The sequence below is a fragment of the Pogona vitticeps genome, chromosome 1, assembly GCF_051106095.1.
Source record: "Pogona vitticeps strain Pit_001003342236 chromosome 1, PviZW2.1, whole genome shotgun sequence".
Taxonomy (NCBI): domain Eukaryota; kingdom Metazoa; phylum Chordata; class Lepidosauria; order Squamata; family Agamidae; genus Pogona; species Pogona vitticeps.
The window spans coordinates 166,532,123-166,552,746 of NC_135783.1; the positions used below are offsets into that span (position 1 = coordinate 166,532,123).

A 20,624-nucleotide genomic window follows, 5' to 3' on the forward strand; every position below is an offset into this window, starting at 1 on the left:
CGTCCCTCTTACCTCCTTAAGGGACGGCTCTTTCAAAAGGGCCCCCTGGCTAGATCTTAACTGCCGGGTAGGTTCATATGGATGAATATATTATATTAATTTTTGCTCCAAAAATGCACTAGGGCTTATTTTCAGGGGATGTTTTATTTTTTTTCATGTACAACAATCTACATTTATTCAAACACAGTCATATCATCTTCTTCTGGTTGCTGCACAATGGTGGAGAGTGGGGTTTCACTTAACTAGGGTTTATTTTGGCGGTAGGGCTTATGTTACGAGCATCCTGAAAAATCATACTAGGGCTTATTTTCAGGTTAGGTCTTATTTTTGGGAAAACAGGGTAGATGTAATGGTTTGAGGAACTATACTGGATTTTTAAATTGCCATTTTCTCAGTGTGGTCCCAGCAGAGGATAAAAGTTGACTTAGCCATCTCTTGGGCTAATACATTTTGCCATTTTCAACTTAATTAGTAAATGTGAATATTCAAGCTTAAATATTTGATGAAATCTTATGTAAAAGAGTCCTTTTAAGGTAAAATGGTTGTGAATTGATTCTGTGTGCTCAGAGAACTGAAGCTAAATTTTAGAAAGCTATGTACCATGCAAGATGTCTGCTGGTTAAAAACCATCTAGAAGTACGAGTAAATTAATCTTTCTATGCCCGAGTTTTCCTTGAGAGTGTTTTTCAGTATGTGTTTTTCCCCCTAACATTAATGGACTGTTGTAATTATTTTTTTTACCAGATTTTACCAGCCTTGTGTGTTCTCATATACCATACAGATATAAATGTAAGTAAATGCTGAAGTTGTTTTTTCTTGATTTCAGGGTTCATCTTTGAAAAGTTTTACTACTTTAATTTTGCCTAAATTGTTACATAAAAATTCCTTGTCCAAAAAACCATCATGATTTGCTCTTTCTTTTCTTTCTATGTTTTCTTTCTATTTTGCAAACAATAAAAATAAAAATAGGAGTTGGCTATACTTAATAAAAGAGTGAAAGATAATGTGTGCCGCTCTTCAGTACAGCTGCACAGCTGAGCCCTAGAACATGAAAGCTTGCATGTATACTGTGATATGTGCATCTTGGGGGATTATTAATTAATTAATTAATTGAGAGAGAGAGAGAGAGAACGCCCATTTTAGTCAGTAGGTGGAGAGTGACTGAAGGACAAGACTGAATTGGGGAAGAGAAAAACCAGTGAGGAGGAAAAAGATATGTTGATGACTAGGGTGGTTGGGAGTAGCATAAAATTGGTACAATTGCTTTAAAAAATTACTATGTGATCTAGATTTTAGTTCTTTGCACACTTAGCCTAGAATTCAGTTGTACTGAATGTGTTGAGGTTTATTTGAAAGAAGATATATAGTAATGCATTATGATTAGTACTTTGTGGAAAATATTTTATTTAAATAGTGTAAAGCATGTTCTGAATAACATACATAGAACCTGTTTTTCTCCCAAGTAATCTAGTCAAAAAGAGCCATTCTTTTGTGGGTCTTATCCATTAATTTGTTCATATTAGTAGTGTAATACCTTCGTTGCTCATTATTGGCTTGTTGCTCACCTGCACCATTTACCCCACTGCTAATTATCTATAACAAGTTATTTCTTCTCTGTGATTCCTGTGACTCTTACAAGTTAGTTTCTGTCCTTGCATAGAAACCTGTTCCAGAACGTTCCTAGCCAAACACTTTGGGTGGGAGTTTTAGTCATGACTCTACTGGCATAAATTTTATTCCCCTCAGTTCTTCTTTGCCAGTGACTTCATTTTGGACATACGGTAGCTTATTATTTTTTCTCAAAAATCATTCCAATTTATTAAGCTGCTGGGTTAAATTAATTTTATTTTCTCTTCTTTTTAAAAAGGGGAGTGTGATAAATTTGGTTAGGAAAGCTAGAAAGTGATTTACTGATGGAATATGTGGTTATGAAGTTAGCCTAAAAGAATCCATTTTGGTCTCTGTGTGCTTGAAAGTGGAAAATTCCAAAAGCCAGTTTCTCTTCACAGCTTTGCTTTACAGAAAGTGGTCAGGCTGACCTGTTATCTCGTTACCTAGTAACGGTGGCCTGATACAGGGAGAGCGAAGTCATAACATTCCAGGAGCTTCGGATCATAACAACTTGAGTTCTCATGAGAAGAGGGGGTGGGACAAGTTACTTTTTTCCTTACCCCTGATTGGTTGTTAGCAGTGAAGAAGAAGAGGGGAGTAAGTTGCAGAAGGGGGAGAGTAAGTGAACATGGATGCCGGTTGAAAGACACAGAAAGGACTTATTTCTGTTTGATGGATTTTAGCAGAGGGTTTTCCTTATGGGACTGATGGAACTTGGATTTTCCAGAAGTTTGGTATGTTCCTGATTGGACTATGGACAATGGGATTTACAGTATTATTTTAAGATGTAGATTTTTACTGAAATAGAGGGGGAGCTTGCCTTTCCCAATTTTATTAGTTAGAACGTTTGTTATGTTTGTTTTTTTTTAGAGGAGTCCAGTTTCTTACTTAACTGGAGGAGATGGAAATGTATATAGATGCCTTGCTTTGCATAAACGTTATTCTTTCAGAACTTTATTTTTCTAATAAAACAAAATATGCTTAATATCTGGATTTTGGCTTCTTGAATAGAACACATGCTACAATTGGTTATTTGGTTTACCTGAATTGTTATTCTTTACAAGGCCACGGAAAAGTAACGCTACCGTGGGTCCAGAATATTCCTGGGTACTAGAAGAATTAGATTCCCTAGAACTCACGTGTATATCTTGGTTCTCAAAGAAATCGGGTCAGACTTGGTGCATGAGTGAAAGGACTGCCCTAGGGTAAAATTGTTGGACCCGGTTTTGCCTGTTAAAAGGAGTCATTCACTCAAGAATCCTCTCTGTCCCGTGTCAAAACAGTTTCTTAGGAAACTGGCTTTGCTGGCAGGGAGAACCACAATTTGCCCACTTTTTGCCAAGGTCTCCTTGGCCTTGTTGAAAAAATGTACCAATTGTGAAAGGAAGGTCACTTGAACTGACAGTGATTCTCAATGCCCTTTTTTTTTCTTTGTGAGGGCCATTTGTCCCAGGCTGGCACTATCTGCTGCTGCTTTACCAAACAGGTACTAAAGCTTAGACAGTCCAGACTTCATTCCTATTTGTAAGAAAAGTCTCTTGAAGTAGCAGGTCTTGGGCCCTGGAGACATGTCCCCCGCTGGTTTTAATCTCGATATTGGCTCTCTACCCTCATACCTTGAAATTCTGTCAGTTTTGAAGAAATGCCCAAAATTAAACCAAACTCGACTTTGATGTCGTCTCATGACTCCTTTGTTTTGATCTCTCACTCTCTGACACTAGGGCAAGGATAGTGGATCCAAGAACCAAACACACACCACTCCTACAGATAAAGAAGGCTTAACGGTCTCAGCAGGTGGTTGTATTCCTCTGCACTCTCCATATTTCAAACTCTGTGGCATATATGGCAGTGTATCAGCAGGTACAGCCCCCGTATTTGATCAGAGGATCAGAGAGGACTGGCAGCAGTGCTCAGTGCAAAAACACCTACCTTACTGACCAGCAAATTAATACTGTAAGACATGTAGCAGTCTCCATGGTTCAGATCCTTGGAGATATGTTGGCCTTGTTCTGCTTGGGTAACAGTCTGTACTCCATATTATTTTACCCAGGCCGTTACCTGGAGAGGACACGCCAGCTTCACATACAGCAGACCTGAGCAAAATACAGTCCGCGGGCCACATACAGCCCGCGAGCCACTCCTGTCCGGCCAGCCCGTCGCTGCTGAGTGAGCCGGAGCTCCAGCTCAAAACAGCTGTAGAGGACCCATCCCGGCCAGGCAGCAGTGGCAGAGCCCGAGCCAAGCATAAGCGCACATAGTCCCCTCTTGCATGCTCTGGGCAGTGCACCGTTTCACCTCCCACTTCGCCCCACCTCCTGTAGTCCAAGGTGAGCCGCTGCACAGCTGCTGGCCAGGGTGGGGGCGCAAGGAACCCTGGGAATTGTAGTCCGAAGCCTGCTGTTCCTCTTACTCCTCCAAGCAACAGAAGGCATCAGCGCCCCCGGAGGGCCCGTGATCTCCCTCATCTTCTCCTCTTATCAGTCCCCTCAGGCTCTTTTTATCAGCCGCTTCACTGCGACCAAGGGAGGGCCTCCCCCCCCGCTGCAAGACCACAACTCCCTCTAAGCTCACCAGCCTTCGGAGCGCCACATACGGTTTTCACCCCTCCTCCCCTTCTGCAAGGCCCTCTGGGGCTTGTAGTCTTACCCTGGTATTCACAACGGCACCGGCGCTTTTTCCTCCAAGTCCGCTGCTTGCCTTTGGATGAGCTGCTACGCTATGGAAGTGGCGTAAGGGGCTAGTTCCTGGACTCCCTGAGGAGAGTGAGAGAGGGTGTGTGTGTGTTTGTGTGTGTGTGAGAGAGAGAGAGACAGAAAGACAGAGAGAGAGAGGTGAGTGCGTGTGGCGGCGGTGGTTCTGCTTGGGGTTGAGGAGGAGGTTAATAAAATAAATATTTTTTTTAAAAAAAGGAAGGAGAAAGAGAGAGGGAAAGGAAACCATTTCCTGAGGAGCTGGGCAGGGTGGGAGGCTGAAGGGTGGGGGTCAAAGTTACTCGGCCCCCCAGAGCGGTCTGTGGGGCTGAGGGAAGAGAAGTACCGAGGCGGTGCTGAGGCATGAGACATACCTGTGTTTTGTTTTTGGATTTGTGGTTGTTGTTTTTTGTTTGGTTGGGTTTTTTTCCAGTCCCAGCAAACATCACTGTTTCATTTTATTTTTAAGTAAAGTTGGTTCAGCCCATGAACATAGTTCAGATTTTTCATGTGGCCCCCTATAGAAATTAATTGCCCACCCCTGGCATACAGCGTCGAAACAACACGGGAAATAGCAGTTACCAGTTATAAGTCTTTGCTCGCTTGGCGTAGAGCATGGGGCTACTTCCGATGGTGGGAGAGGTCATTGCACTTCACTAGGTAGCTACCGCCCGCCTTAAGCTGGGCAGCCTCCAGCCAGTAAGGTGCTGCCTCGCCACAGTCTGTTAACATCACGGGGTGCGTGGGGTTTAGGGTGAAAGCTGACAAGCAGATTGATAACCCTACCATGCAACAATCATAAGAAAGTTTCTGCCAAAAAGTTTGGCACCTGGAATGTTCAGATAATCACCCCTGGCTTTTCTGACGACCTGCAGGAAATAGATGACACGCGCAAGACAGCTGTTATCGACATGGAACTGAGTAGGCTGCAGATGGGCATTGTTACCATGCAAGAGACGAGATTGCCAGACTTGGGTTCTGTCAAAGAAAAAAACTTCTCATTCTTCTGGCAGGGAAAACCATTGAATGAGACCAAGGAATATGGTGTTGGTTTTGCAGTTAGAAATACTCTGCTGAGATCTATTGTTCCACCTACTGCGGGGAGTGAAAGAATCCTGTCTCTGCAGCTCCATTCATCAGCAGGACTGGTCACCCTTATTCGTGTATATGCACCAACACTGACATTTACAGCAGAATTCAAAGACAAATTCTATGACGATCTGGCAGCTACTATCAAAAAGGTCCCGGAGAGAGAGCCACTGTTCATTCTCGGAGACTTTAATGCTAGAGTTGGTGCTGATCACAATTCTTGGCCCACTTGTCTAGGCTGTTTTGGCATTGGGAAGATGGATGAAAATGGCCAACGCTTGCTGGAGTTTTGCTGTTATTATGGTCTTTGGGTCTGCAACACGTTCTTCAATACGAAGCTTCAACACAGAGTCTCTTGGAGACATTCAAGATCGAAACATTGGCATTGGCTTGATTTGATCCTCACTAGGCACTCTAGCCTTCCTAGTATTATGACCACACACAGTTATCAGGGTGCTGATTGTAATATTGATCACTCCCTGGTGTATAGCAGAGTAAAACTGCAAATAAAGAGTTTGTATCACACGAAAAAGGAAGACCACGTATTGACATCAGCAAGACTTGCAATCAGAGAAAAGTGGAGGAATTTGCTCAAGCGCTTGAGGAAACTCTTCCAGGCCTGGATGGTGCGAATGCACCTAAATGATGGGAACATTTAAAGAATGCTGTTTTTAACACCACCTTGTCCACATTTGGCAAGAAGACCAAAAAGATGGCAGACTGGTTTGAAGCCTTTCAGAGGAGTTGATGCCACCCATCAAGGAAAAGAGAAATCTAGCAGCATGCAAAGCCTGTCCTAGTGAGTACAACGTGCAGGTTCTTTGAGTTGCTTGTAGCAAAGTCCAACAGACTTCCTGAAGATGTTCTAATGATTATTGGCTTCAGCTCTGCTCTCAGATACAGATAGCAGCAGACACAGGTAACATCAAGGGGAATGTATGACAGTCAAGCAGGCTTTAGGTCCAACACAGAAGAAACCTGCTGCTTTGAAGACTGCCACAGGTGTGATCATCCAGGACCGAGCACAGCAGATGGAACGCTGGGTGCAGCATTACTCTGAGCTATATTCTAAAGAGAATGTAGTAACCGAAGAAGCATTAAATAACCGAGTGCCTGCCTGTCTTGGAAGAGTTGGACAGTGAATCAACTTTAGCAGAAATAAAAGTGGTCTTGGATTCCATCGCCTCCGGCAAGGCACCTGGGAAGGATAACTTCCCTCTTGAAGTGCTGTAAAGAGAACCATCACAACTGAGCTGTATGAAATATTCTGTCTTTGCTGGGGGGAAGGTGGAGTACCATAGGACATGAAGGATGCAAACATTGTCACATTGTACAAGAACAAAGGTGACAGTTACGACTGCAATAACTACTGTGGCATCTCTCTTCTCAGCATTGTAGGGAAGCTGCTTGCCCATTTTGTGCTGAAGAGGCTCCAGGTGCTTGCAGACAGAGTCTATCCAGAATCACAGTGTGGATTTCAAGCTAATAGATCCACCACTGAGATGGTCTTTTCCCTCAGAAAGTTGCAGGAGAAACGTAGGGAACAATGACATCCCCTCTTTGTGGCCCTCATAGATCTTACAAAGGTCTTTGATTTGGTTAGCAGCAACGGCCTGTTTAAATAACTTTCCAAGATTGGATGTCCACCTCGACTCCTTAACATCATCAGGTCCTTTCATAAGGAAATGAAGGGCACTCTAGTTTTTGATGGCTCAACATCAGATCCCTTTGATATCCGAAGCGGAGTGAAACAGGGCTGTGTCCTCGCACCCACTCTGTTTGGGACATTTTTTGCTGTCATGCTGAAGCATACTTTTGGAACTGCAACAGAAGGTGTCTATCTCTGTACTAGATCAGATGGAAAGCTCTTTAACCTCTCTAGATTAAGAGCGAAGACCAAAGTCCAGCTGAAATGTATGCAGGACTTCCTCTTTGCCCGTTCTACTGAAGACTTCCAACAACTCGTGAATCACTTTAGTAAGGCCTGCCAAGATTTTGACCTAACAATCAGCCTGAAGAAAACACAAGTCATGGGCCAGGGTGTGGACTCACCTCCCTCTATTACCATCTCCACGCAAGAATTGGAGGTTGTTCATGACTTTGTGTACCTTGACTCAACAATTTCTGACACCCTCTCCCTAGATGTTGAGCTGGATAAACGCATTGGCAGAGCAGCTACCATGTTCTCTAAACTCACAAAGAGAGTATGGCTTAATAAGCAGCTGACGGCATATACCAAGATCCAGGTCTATTGAGCCTGTGTCCTGAGTACACTCCTGTACTGCAGTGAGTCCTGGATGCTTTGTCTGCGGCAGGAGAGGAAGTTGAACATGTTCTATATGTGTTGTCTCTCACGCATTTTTTGTATCACCTAGCAGGACAAAGTTCCAAATAGAGCAGTCCTAGAACAAGCTGGAATTTTTAGCATGTATGCGTTACTGAAACAGCAATGTCTACGTTGGCTTGGGCATGTTGTGAGAATGTCTGACAGTCAGATTCCCAAAGATCTCCTGTATGGAGAATGAGTGCAGGGAAAGCACCCCATAGGGAGGCCACAGCTGCGATACAGGGATATCTGCAAGCAGGATCTGAAGGCCTTAGGAATGGACCTCAACAGATGGGAAACCCTGACATCTGAGCATTCAGCCTGGAGGCAGACAGTGCAGCATGGCTTCTCCCAATTTGACGAAGCACTTGTCCAGCAGCCTGAGGCAAAGAGGAAGTCCCAAAACCTGCTAAATTAATGAGCTGGACAGGGGACAGATTACATTTATCTTCATTGTGGAAGGGATTGTCACTCTCGTATTGGCCTTCTCAGGCACAATAGACACTGTTCCAAGACCTCTATTCAGAGCATGTTACCATAGTCTCTCAAGACTGAAGGATGCCTACAGAACTGCCACACATGGTTTTGCTTGTTGGGATCAGGCTCTGAAGGAAGAACAACCATTGAGGACTTCCTCTTCAAGTAGAAGGGGGTTTATTGAGGACAAGAGCCAAGCACCTAGGAATCCTTCTGTTCTCTGCTACACTTCATACCGAAGTTCACTAGAACATCATAATTAAGGACAAACACAGTATCTTGTTAACTCACTCTCCTACACTTTTCACATATGCAGTTGAAAGTTTAGACAACCTTCCAAGCACAAATTGTTCATATCATTGAAATCTTTTCTCTGACTGCTTCACTTCGACTGTTTGGATTCAGTCTGTGCAACTTCTACACCAATTGGATACACATTACCACAGACTCTTGTCTCATTAGACAGTTATATTATAGGATTCTACAGCCTTTTGCCCACTGGTGGCATCAGGAATATCCTTCCATAACCGCTCATCCTACAAGAAATCCATATTCTTCTTATGATGGGGGCAGTTAAGTCCATACATTCTCACCTAATAGCATAAGCTCTTGTTCTCAAAAGAGACAGTGGCTACATCTCATTCTAGACCTTGGTCATATCAATCTATTTATAACTAGCAAGCATTTCCAGATGGCTATCATTCAATATGCCATGCCCTTACTGCAAATAAGGGACATATTTGTATCCATATACAGTGGTGCCTCGTATAACGAGTGCACCGTTGAACGATGAATCCGCATTGCGATGCGGATTTCCCCATCGCTAATGCGAGGGCACGCTCACATTACGATGGGGGAACAGCTGTTCTGCGGCTCCAAAATGGCCGCAGGAACACAAAAAATGGGTGCCAGTACACCCAAGATGGCCGCCGGAACAAAAAATGGCCGCTGGTACACCGAAGATGGCCGCCAGAACAAAAAATGGCCGCTGGAACACCCAAGATGGCCGCCGGAACAAAAAAATGGCCACTGGTACACCCAAGATGGCGGCCAGAACACAAAAAATGGGCACCGGTACACCCAAAATGGCCGCCGGGATGCTCAAAATGGCCGCCGGTACACCCAAGATGCCCGCCGGAACAAGGGAAAACATCGGAGAACGGTGAGTTTGGGGCCCATTTGGAACGCATTAAACTTTGTTGTGATGGCAGATATGTCCAGTCATGCCTGAGGAGCTCATTTTTTCTATCATGAAGTATGTGGGAAGTAGATCCATTGGAAATGCACCTACACATAAATGTTTTGGAGCCCCTGGAAGTTATCAAGGCCTTCAGAACCTTCAAACAACTCATTATGCACTGAGTAACATAGGTAACATCAGACAGTACCACTATTGTCCACTATATAAACAAACAGGGTAGTACTCAGTCCAGTACACTGAATTGCCTAGGCAAGGGCCTCTAGCTATAGTGCCTTGCTATGGGAATCTGGCCTGTAACAGTTGAGATTCCAAGAGTGGACAGTATCAAACCAACTCTGAGCAGGACATTGACCACATGCTGTAAGTGGTGCTTATACTGTATACAGAAATTGCAACTAAACTGTTGCACAGATGGGGTCAGCCAGGAATTGACATTTTTGTTGTCCAGCAAATTCTGAGTGCTATCTCTTTAATTCCTGCACCAGACTTAGTCTCAACACTCTGGGCAATGAGTCTCTATAGATGGCATGGTGCTCTGCTTTATGCCTTTCCACCAGTCTCTCTGATCTCCAGAGTGTTAGTGAAACAGAGGAAGGACAGTGCCAATTGCATCCTGGTAACACCATAGCCAACAATGGTTTGTCCCACTAATTATTTTCTCTAGCAGAGAGTTCTACTGGCTACCATTAAGTCCAAACTTAATAATCATGGATGATGACACAGTCCAACACCCTGAGCTCACCACAGTGAGATTGATAGCATAGAGAATAAGGCCACCATAGCATACTTGTCAGCTCTCACCAAGTTTCTTATTGTGTGCCAGGTCTTTCTGGCTGCTTTGTTGGTTATAGTTTTTCTTTTGGAGTGAGCTGATGTAGGCTAAGTAGAGTTGCTTGGGGTTGGGTAGAAGTCTGGTATTTCATTTGGTGCAGTCCTTGAATCCAACTGCAATACACATTTCAAGCAACCCTAATTTAGTCTGGCACCTCCCTCTGTCAATTTCTTGTATTGTGAAGTGGCTTAAGAAAACAGCCACTTCAGAGTATTGAGAAATAAAACATTTACTCTGCTCCATGAAGGGGCAGATGATGCAGATTTTCTTTTACACTGTATTAGATCAGCACTGATGCACTGCATCACTTAAATACAGAAAAATTTAAAACTTCCTCCCAGAAGTAGGAGGGGGCAACCTTTTTTAAAGGTAAAGTTGAGAACCTGCTGTAGTGTTCACCCTAAGTTATGTAATAAGATATGTAATATTTATTTATTTATTTGATTTATATCCCGCCCATCTAGTATATTTATACCACTCTGAGCGGCTTTATGAGTAATATGCTAATATGGTTAAGATGTAGGGCCACAAGAGATGTTAAAAAGGTGGAGCCTGAGAGAGGAGTCAGTCAGTCAGAGAGTCTGAGTTTGGAATCAGAGAGAAAGAGAGATAGTTTGGGTCTGAGGAGTGATTAGTAACCTGTGATATTTAAAACAGAAGATTAATATTGATGCTTGGTGAAACTGAAAGAATATGCTTATGAATTATCCTAGAAACCATCTGTAATCGATAAACCTGTTTTGTTAATAATTCAGTACTGAATGGACCATCCTCTTTCCTAAGTAAAGTACGTTGATAAGGAGATCAACTGGTGGCAGCGTGTCAAGAGGTTTTGGTTTGCCTTTGTGATCTGTGTTTGGGGAGACAAGCAGGGGCCATGAAGGGCAAACTTCACAATTGGTGTCCCGCAGCGAGATACAAAACAATCCAGTAACGCCAGAGTTTACAAGTGAATTTTTTTAGTTATGGGTACCTTTTAGTTAGAGGTCTGTGATGAAGTGGGTGACCTGCTAGAGCTTTTGTGGAAAACTTAGTGGCGGGGTTATTGATCGCAGATCTGGGGGAACTAAAGATTGGGAACAATCTTGAAGGGAAAAAAATCCTTTTATTTACCACAGAATTTGAGAGACCTTGTGGCTACCTTAAAATCCAAGGCTCTGAGAGTTAAGGGAGTGTTTCTGGAAAAGTGGAAGCCAGAGGTCAGAGTGGATCTGAGGGGATAGAAAAATCAAAGCAGAGGCTTGAGATTTACAATTATTTAAGTGACTGGCATTAAAAGCAGAAAGACAGGTCCTTTTAAAAATTGGTACAAACACTCAAGACTAATTATCTCAGAAGTAAACATGCCCCCCAAATGTAGCCAAAAGGGGAGTGGTGAGGCAGAGAGTTTACCTCAAGAAATGGAGAGAAATGGAGATCCTTTCACTCCAATGGAACAGGAGGAGACTGATGAGGGTGCCTCAGAGAGACAAAGGGATCTAAGCTCCCAAGAGTTTGAAAAATGGAAACTGGAACAGGAGTATAGACTCAGAGAGAAAGCTCAGGAACTACAGCTCAAGGAATTATAAATTAGACAAAAAGCCAAAGCTGAGGAGAAAGCTAAGGAGCTAGTGCTCAAGGAATTAGAGATGAGAGAAAAAGCTGAGCAAGTGGCCAGACAAATAGAATTAAGACAAAGAGAAATGGAATTTCAAATACAAATGAAACAATTAGAGTCAACTGCTCAGAATAACAATAACAACAGTTCTAGTGAGGGAAATCTTTTGAAAATAGATCTAAAGAAATTTCCCCAATATAGGACAGGAGATTGCCCAGAATCTTTCCTCATTTCATTTGAGAGAGCGTGTTGGGACTTTGATATCAAGGATGAAGAAAGGATGATAGTGCTAAGATCACAAATAAGTGGAGATTTAGCAGAACTGTATTCTCAGATGCCTCTAGAGCAGGCTAGAGATTTTGAAGCATATAGAAAGATGGTATATTCAAGATTTGGCATAAACGCAGAACACTTTAGAAGAAAATTTCATGCCCTTACCAAAAAGCCTGAAGAATCTTATTCTCTGTTAGGAGCTAAATTAGTCTAATGTTTGGACAAATGGATGGAACATGAAAATGTCACTTCTCTAGAGCAGATGAACAATGTGATTAGGTTTGAACAATTTTATTCTATTTTGCCTGGGGAATTGCGTTATTTAGTTAAAGACAAAAATCCTGAAAATCTATTAGAAGCAGGTGAAACAGCTGATTACATTGGGGAGATTCAAAACCACAAGTTCTCTGAGGTAAAATTTAACAGGCAAAATTGGGACAACAATAAGAGACCCTTCAATAAAAATTACCTCAGAAATACATCAGGGAAAGAAGGCCAGAGTAGCACCTCATTTGAGTTGCCAGGGCCTAGTCTGCCGAAGTAAGTGAACCCTGAGGAAAAGTTTAATAGGTCTCCTCAGAGTGAGAGAAGGACTTTTAGATAGTGTTATAACTGCGGAGAGTTTGGGCATATTCAGTAAAATTGTACTAAAAACAAGAATAAAAATGGAAAAGATGATGGACGGACCAAAAAAGTATACTGCTGAAAAACTGCGGAAGCCACTGAGGGAAGTTGCAACAATGGTTTTGTTTCCATGGCAACTAGCATGATAGGAAATTCTGATCTGCCACTAGCCAAGGTTGTTCAGTGTTTTCTTGTAAAGACAGAAGATATTTTAGTACAGAACCCTGGTAAGAATACTCTTATTAATGAGAAGTCTTATGTGGAAGTGGTTGGTACCTGCTGCAACATAACCCTGTGTCATCCTGGTGTGGTTCCTAGAGAACAAATACTTCCAAACCAAACTGTTACAATCAAGGGAATAAGTTGTACTCTGGTGACTTTACCTATGGCTAAAGTAAAGATGAACTATAGAGATTGGGTTGGAATTTGGGATGTGGCAATTTCTGATCAAATTCCAGCACCTGGTTTAATTGGGCTAGATCTCACTAAGCATGTGCAGAGTGCTTTTGGAGTAATATGTTCCCTGGGTGAGCAGTTAACAATTCCTGAGGGAAAAATTGAATCCCTAATCTCTGAATCAATCCAGGGATGCCCCAGTTGAAAGAAGAACCCTGAGGTAGCAGAAATGGCTGATGAGGTTACATTGAAACCCCCTAATGATACTTCCTGTATTGACAAACAGATGGAAGAAAGTACTTTAAATTATCTTATTACAAAAGCTAGAGAGAATCCCCTACCACTGACCCCTGAACACCCAGAGAGGTCTATAACTGATAAAGACCTGACATATAGAGAGGGTTTGAACTTGATAGAGCATGTTAAGAGTGCTTTTGTACTTACACACTTACAAAGGGGCCAGAAATCACCCACTGCAGTAGAAATAGATACTGTAGCAGAGGGAAGCCTGGAGGGAGAAAGTTCCTTGGATAACCAGCTTAATAGTGGGACAGAAGCTGATCTCATGCTTTTGAAAACCCAAAATAAAAATAGTTTTGCCCAGGAGCAGAAGGAGAACACGAGCTTGGTGGGTTGCTTTGAAGTGGCCCGTTCACCTACTTTATTGTGTCCTGAGTGCCCTGAGAGATTTTGCCTGGATAAGGATCTTTGTATAAAGAGAAGTCCTTAAAAGTGGCAGAACCAAGCTTAGGAAGTACTGGAAATGAGAAATGCTTGTGTGAGACCCAGGAAAGAGCATTCTGCCCTGAGGACCAAGTAGTGGGACTGTGACCTATAGAGGGGAGTATATTGCTTTTGTCAGGGTCGGAACCTATGAATGTGTTGCACCAGCTCTGGAGGGGAGAGTCGTAGCTCTACAGCTGAAGTAGACCATAAAACCTTGCAAAGCAAACCCCTACCTAGCACATCAGTGAAGAATGAAATAGAATCAGTTAACAAGCTCAGTGCATCTAAAACAAAGCAGTCGTTTGAGATTGCACTTAAAAGAAACTTGCCTGAGAATCTTAAAGTGACCCATGATAGTGGTCCCCCACATAGGGAAAACTTTGCAATAAAAGTACCTGTGGGTGAATTTTTGAGTGAGGAGGAAGGCATAAGCCCTGACATATTAGAGAAGGACACATCCAGAGATGTTCAGGAGGAGGAGAGGGAACTGCCTGCCTTTTCCCCAGCTGAGAAAGTGAAGCCCCGATCCAGAATGAAAGCAGGCTTCACTAAGAAACGGCAAGCAGAGGATGTCCAGTGGACAACAGAGGGCCCTATGATGGCTAGTCGATTGAAGAGAACATGGAAGAAGGAGCCAGAGATCATGAGAGGGACCCCTGAGTGCCAGCAGTCGTGTGACCAGCTGAAGGAGGCAGTAACAACCAGACCCGTTCACAGCGTACCTGACTACAGCAGGGAGTTCACCATCCTCACAGATACATTGAGTGTTAGACTTGGATAGGTGCTGTGCCAAGCAGATGACAACGGATTGTGCAAGATTTGGACTTTGTAATTCACAGCATAATAGGGATTCAGATTGTGGATGCTGATACCTTGCCTTGAAAGCCAAATGACTGATGGGGGGATAAACAAAGTTGGTAATGTTATCATAAATCTTCTCTTTGTGTAGAGTGATGAAGAATATTGATGGACTGAATGATTCTAGGACTTCTAAAATAAACCAGAATGGACTATTGAGTGACTGTTTAACTATCTATGTAAAAGGTTCCTGATTATGTCATATTTCTGTAAGGTTGTAATGTTAAATGTTGTAAGTGCGAAAACACCGCCCATATCTCCAAGGAGACGTTCACGGGATTCCGGAGAATGGGATGGATCCGAAACTAGATAAGAGATAGCCACGGTGGCTCATCTCAGAAACTACACAGAAATCCTAATTTAAAATGGATTCTATTGAGACAGGCTTACCCATAAAAACACATCTCATCACAGTAAGTGTAAATGATAAAGTATATTATTGAACTGTATTGGAATGTTTAGTGTAATAAGATATTGTGATTGTTATATAAGATGTTATTGCTTGCAGATTGTTGTCAGGGGGTAAGTAGAATTTTTATGCAGTGATGCATGTTTGTTTAGGATGGAAAACGTGTTTCCCCTCCCAAACAAACTTATTTAAGGGGGGAGGTATACGGGGTGCTGGAGAATGGAGAGATTCCAAAGCTTAGTCAGTCCTTTAGGAGCTAAGATGAGCCCAAGACTCTAAGCTAGGCCCTGACTAACACTTCTTCCTCAAATCCACCTCCTTTATTAAGAAAAGCAACACACACAGAGAGAGAAATCCATGAGTTTAAACTCGGGCTAATCTGGCCTCTATATATGGTAGCAAATACACATGGCCAAATCAGAAAGACTAGTCTGTTCAAGAAACCAATGCATGCAATTCTAAATCATTACTGTTTTATTTAAAAAAGGATAGTTCAGAAAAGAATTCAGATCATTGCAAAGTAATTCAGTTATAAACATTTTCATAACAAGGCAGTCAGATCACTCCCACCACTCCAGCTGGAAAAATAAAATAATTAAAAGCATTCTAAACTAGAATAATGCATAAGCACAGTCATTCTCACGTTTCCAGGGATTTCACAGTTCGTAGTCCAACAGGTCAGGTAGATTCTAGTTGTCACCTATCAGTCCATGTTCACAAAAAGGCTCCATACCAAAGATATAATCCATTTTGGGAAAAAGCACGTGTCTGTCCTTTCTCAGTCCAACTCCATCTTTTTCCCTCTTCTTACCAACTTCCTTCTCCTTCCCAGGATGCTTCATAAGGAACACCCCCTCCTGGGTCTTGTTGTCCCGCCTAACTTTCTCATGGGAGCTTGAGAGTTGTTATCATGTTTTGTGGCAGAATTATTTTGACTACGAAAGTCTTTGCTCTCTACTCATCTTAGCAACGAGATAACCAGAGAACGAAGCTTCTCTGAAACCATGAAAAACTTTCCTACTACAGAGCAGACTTTAAATCAAGATGGATGCTGTCAAGACAATATTATGACTACAAAACCCATTCTAGCATCTCATAAAAACACAAATCATCACAGTGTTCACCCTAAGTTGTGTGATAAGATATGTAATATTCATGAGTTATATGCTTATGTGATTAAGAGGTGGGGCCACAAGAGATGTTAAAAAGGCGGAGCCTGAGAGAGGAGTCAGTCAGTCAGAGAGTCTAAGTCAGAATTTGGAATCAGAGAGAAAGAGAGATAGTTTGGAGTCTGAGGAGTGATTAGTAACCTGTGATATTTAAAATAGAAGATTAATATTGATGCTTGGTGAAACTGAATATGCTCATGAATTATCCTAGAAACCATCTGTAATCAATAAACCTGTTTTGTTAATAAGTCAGTACTGAATGGACCATCCTCTTTCCTAAGTAAAGTACGTTGACAAGGAGATCAACTGGTGGCAGCGTGTCAAGAGGTTTTGGTTTGCCTTTATGAGCTCTATGTTTGGGGAGACAAGCAGGGGTCACGAAGGGCATATGCAACACCTGCCTCCAGCCGAATCCATTGCTAGTACAGTGGTGCCTCGCATAACGATGTTAATTGGTTCCAGAAAAAAAAAAGTTACGTGAAAACATCGTTATGTGAAGCACCATTTCCCATAGGAATGCATTGAAACGGATTATCCGGTTTTTTCCCTCCCCCCCCCCGCGGCTTGGATCTGACCCATGGCGGGTACCTCAGCCATGGCTGGACTCCCTAGAGTCCAGCCATGGCTGGGGTAGCCGCTGCGGCTCGGATCCAAGCTGCGGGGGGAGGGTGGTGGGATTGGGATGCCTTTCAGGCATCCCGGGCTTGGATCCCACCAACTGCCGGTTACCCTTTAAGCGGCGGAGACAGGCTGGGGGGTGGACCGGGGAGCTTGAAGCCTCTCCGCGCCGCCTACCCCGGCCGTTCTCGGACATCCAGAAGTCCGAGAACGGCCTGGGTAAGCAGCGCGGGGAGGCTTCAAGCTTCCCGATCCACCCTCCAGCCTGTCCCTGCCGCTTAAAGCCTCCTTGCGCTGCCTAGCCCGGCCGTTCTCGGACACCTAGGTGTCCGAGAACGGCCTGGGTAGGCGGCGCGGGGAGGCTACCGGCATCGGAGACAGGCTGGGGGGTGGACCGGGGAGCTTGAAGCCTCTCCGCGCCGCCTACCCCGGCCGTTCTCGGACTTCCAGAAGTCTGAGAACGGCCTGGGTAAGCAGCGCGGGGAGGCTTCAAGCTTCCCGATCCACCCTCCAGCCTGTCCCCACCGCTTAAAGCCTCCTCGCGCCGCCTACCCAGGCCGTTCTCGGACACCATCGCTATGCGATTTTTTCGTTAAACGGGCCGCTCGTTAAGCGAGGCACCACTGTACTTGAGTTGGGAAATTGAAAGAGGAAGGCAAATTGACAGCCACAAGCTCCGCTTTGGTTTGTTTCCTATGACAGACAAAAATAGTGCAATCTTACCTGCACACCACAAGTAGGAAAGCTCTGGCGATGGGTTAGTTAAAGCCGCTTAACGCCTCCTTGCGCTGCCTAGCCTGGCCGTTCTCGGACACCTAGGTGTCCGAGAACGGCCTGGGTAAGCAGCGCGGAAAGTCTTCAAGCATCGGGGACAGGGTGGGGGGTGGATCGGGAAGCTTGAAGCCTCCCCGTGCCGCCTACCCTGGCCGTTCTCGGACTTCTGGAAGTCCCAGAACGGCCTGGGTAAGTGGAGCGGGGAGGCTTCAAGCTTCCCGATCCACCCCCCACCCTGTCCCCGATGCTTGAAGCCTCTCCGCGCTGCTTACCCAGGCCGTTCTCGGACTTCTGGAAGTCCGAGAACGGCCGGGGTAGGCGGCGCGGGGAGGCTTCAAGCTTCCCGATCCACACCCCACCCTGTCCCCGATGCTTGAAGCCTCTCCGCGCTGCTTACCCAGGCCGTTCTCGGACACCTAGGTGTCCGAGAATGGCTGGGCTAGGCAGTGCAAGGAGGCTTTAAGCGGCGGGGACAGGGTGGGGGGTGGATCGGGAAGCTTGAAGCCTACCCGCGCTGCTTTCCCAGGCCGGTCTCAGACTTCCGGAAGTCCGAGAACGGCCGGGGTACGCGCCGCGGAGAGGCTTCAAGCGCCGCTTTCCCCAGCCATTCTCGGACTTCCTCGGAGGCTGCCGGCGGCGGGGACAGGGTGGGGGGGTGTCCGCCACTGAGAGCCTTCCGAGCTCTCAAAGGGCTTTCTCCAATATCGGAGGGGGCCCTTTGAGAGCTCGGAAGGGAATTGTCGGCAGGGGACGGTGGCTTTGGGGTCCTTCCGAGGCCGCAGCCCACTGCCGCCTTTTTCCCCCAGCTGAGCGGCGGGGCTTCAAAGCTCCTGCCGCTCAGCTGGGGGAAAATGGTGCCTATGGGGAAAAATCGCAAAGCGATTTTTCCCCATAGGCAAGATTGTTGTGCGATCGCAAAAGCGATCGCAAAAAAGCCATCGCTATGCGATTTTTTCGTTAAACGGGGCGCTCGTTAAGCGAGGCACCACTGTAATGTGATTACTAGAAAAAGGAGTTAACTGAAGAGTCCCTACCACAGGCCAAACAGCGGGACAAATACCTGCCTGATTTTACCTACAGAGAATCAGTTGTGTCACTGGAGAAATAAGGCCAAAGTTTTGTTTTCTGGAAGGGTAAAGAATGGAGGCTAAACACTTTTCTTTGCTGTAATTTTCTTTGCTTATATTAATACTGTAATTTGCTCTGGTTCAGCATCAGGTCTAGATTGTTTTGGGCTGGAACTTTCTATAACATTGCGGAAAGAGGAATGGTGTGTGAAATGCACAGAAATGCTGGGACATAATTCAAAGAACATACTGAACCCTCTTTCATAATGTGTCAGGTAGAGATACCAGTCTGATTCAGACTAAAGGTGGACACAAACTGAACCTTGAACCAGAAAAACTGATGAACCAGGCTGGTTCACAATTTGGTTCGTAATCCAGTTTGGGAATCCTATTTTGCCAAAGCAAAACAAAGTGCTGAACTTCTTTTCCCTTAACACTTTATTTTGCTTTGGGAAGTGGGATGCCCTCTGCCCCCTTCTCACTGCCCTGTTGCCTCCCTACCTGCTTCTGCCACTGTCACTGTTGCTGCCATCCTCAGAAACAGCAGGCCCAGCTTCCTTGCCAGGAGTCAGATCCACTGCCTCTGAGGATGGCGGAGGTGGGAGCAGTTAAGGATGTGATCGAGGCAGTGGGAAGGTGGCGGACGGGAGGCAGAGAAGGCAAAGGACAGGAGCAGATAGGCCCGAACTAAAAAAATGAACTGTGTGCTGGTTTGTTTTTCCAGTTGTTCATGTCTAGCCACAAACCACTGGTTCTTCTTGTGACAAACCCAGACCTACTGGGATCTGCCACACGTTAACTAAGCTGCCACCAACCATTCCCTATAAGAAGTCACACAGACCAGGGATGGATTTTTAAACAAATAAAAGAACAAGGTTTATTTAAATACAACACACAGGGAAAATAAAATAATCAGGTGAATAAGATAAAGTAACGTGGCTTATTCTCATTCATACATGCATACAGTTTGGTTCACACAGAACCCTTAACTTGAAGCACAGACCCTGAACCTATCAGTTCTGGCTAACCAACAGACACCTGAACCTATCAGGTTGGTACTCTGACACACAGTAGTACCCTGTCTGACACACAGACTCCCACACCAGCTTCTTCTTCCCAGCTGCTGCTTCGTCACATCCCAGCGTCTCCCTCTTCTCCACACACGCATCACATATATATACAGTACAGCCCCTCCTCCTGATGTCCCGCCTTCCACTCCCCATAGGATGGAACTTTCCCTCCAAACCCATGACAGACAGGTAACATCAGTGCTGTATGTAACACCTCCCCTCTTTATAAGTTGTTTTGTAGGGGGAAAGCTAAGGTGCTTTTTCCCAAAAAACAACCTGGATAAAACACACAACAACAGTTATACATACCATATCATACTTACTTATACTTACATTCTAAGTTAACCATAGCAATTAGGCATTTAAACATTTACCATATACATTACATCAATTTACCTTTATTCATACAAACCAAGTTCAAAAAACAGGTACATTTAACTTTTTGTTCACCAAAATATATACATAGTCCATGTTTCTTTCGCCGTCTTCATTCTTCAGGTCTTCTTGACAAGGCGTCAGCAACACAGTTCACTGACCCTCTGACCACCTTCACTTCAAAGTCATAGTCTTGCAAGTTTAAAGCCCACCTCATAAGTTTGCTATTGTGGGTTTTCATTGTCTTTAACCATTGCAGTGGTGAATGGTCAGTGCACAGAACAAAATGTCTTCCCCAGATGTAAGGCTTGGCCTTCTGGATCGCGTAGACTATGGCCAAACACTCCTTCTCCACGGTTGCCAAATGTCTCTCACCTTTTTGAAGTTTCCTACTCAGGTAGGACACTGGATGCTGGTCACCATTCTCATCCTCCTGGCAAAG

The 20,624-nt window shown here is 44.4% G+C and overlaps 1 protein-coding gene across 4 annotated transcripts in view; it reads left to right on the forward strand.

Annotated features, from left to right (window-relative positions):
* Nucleotides 1-20,624, forward strand: part of KPNA3 (karyopherin subunit alpha 3) — a 110,316-nt gene that overhangs the window by 55,748 nt on the left and 33,944 nt on the right. For all 4 annotated transcript variants that reach the window (XM_020796734.3, XM_078378313.1, XM_020796735.3 and 1 more), the window contains one exon: nucleotides 745-789. In XM_020796734.3, coding sequence (XP_020652393.2) covers nucleotides 745-789 — 45 coding nt within the window. The remainder of the gene's footprint in view (nucleotides 1-744; nucleotides 790-20,624) is intronic.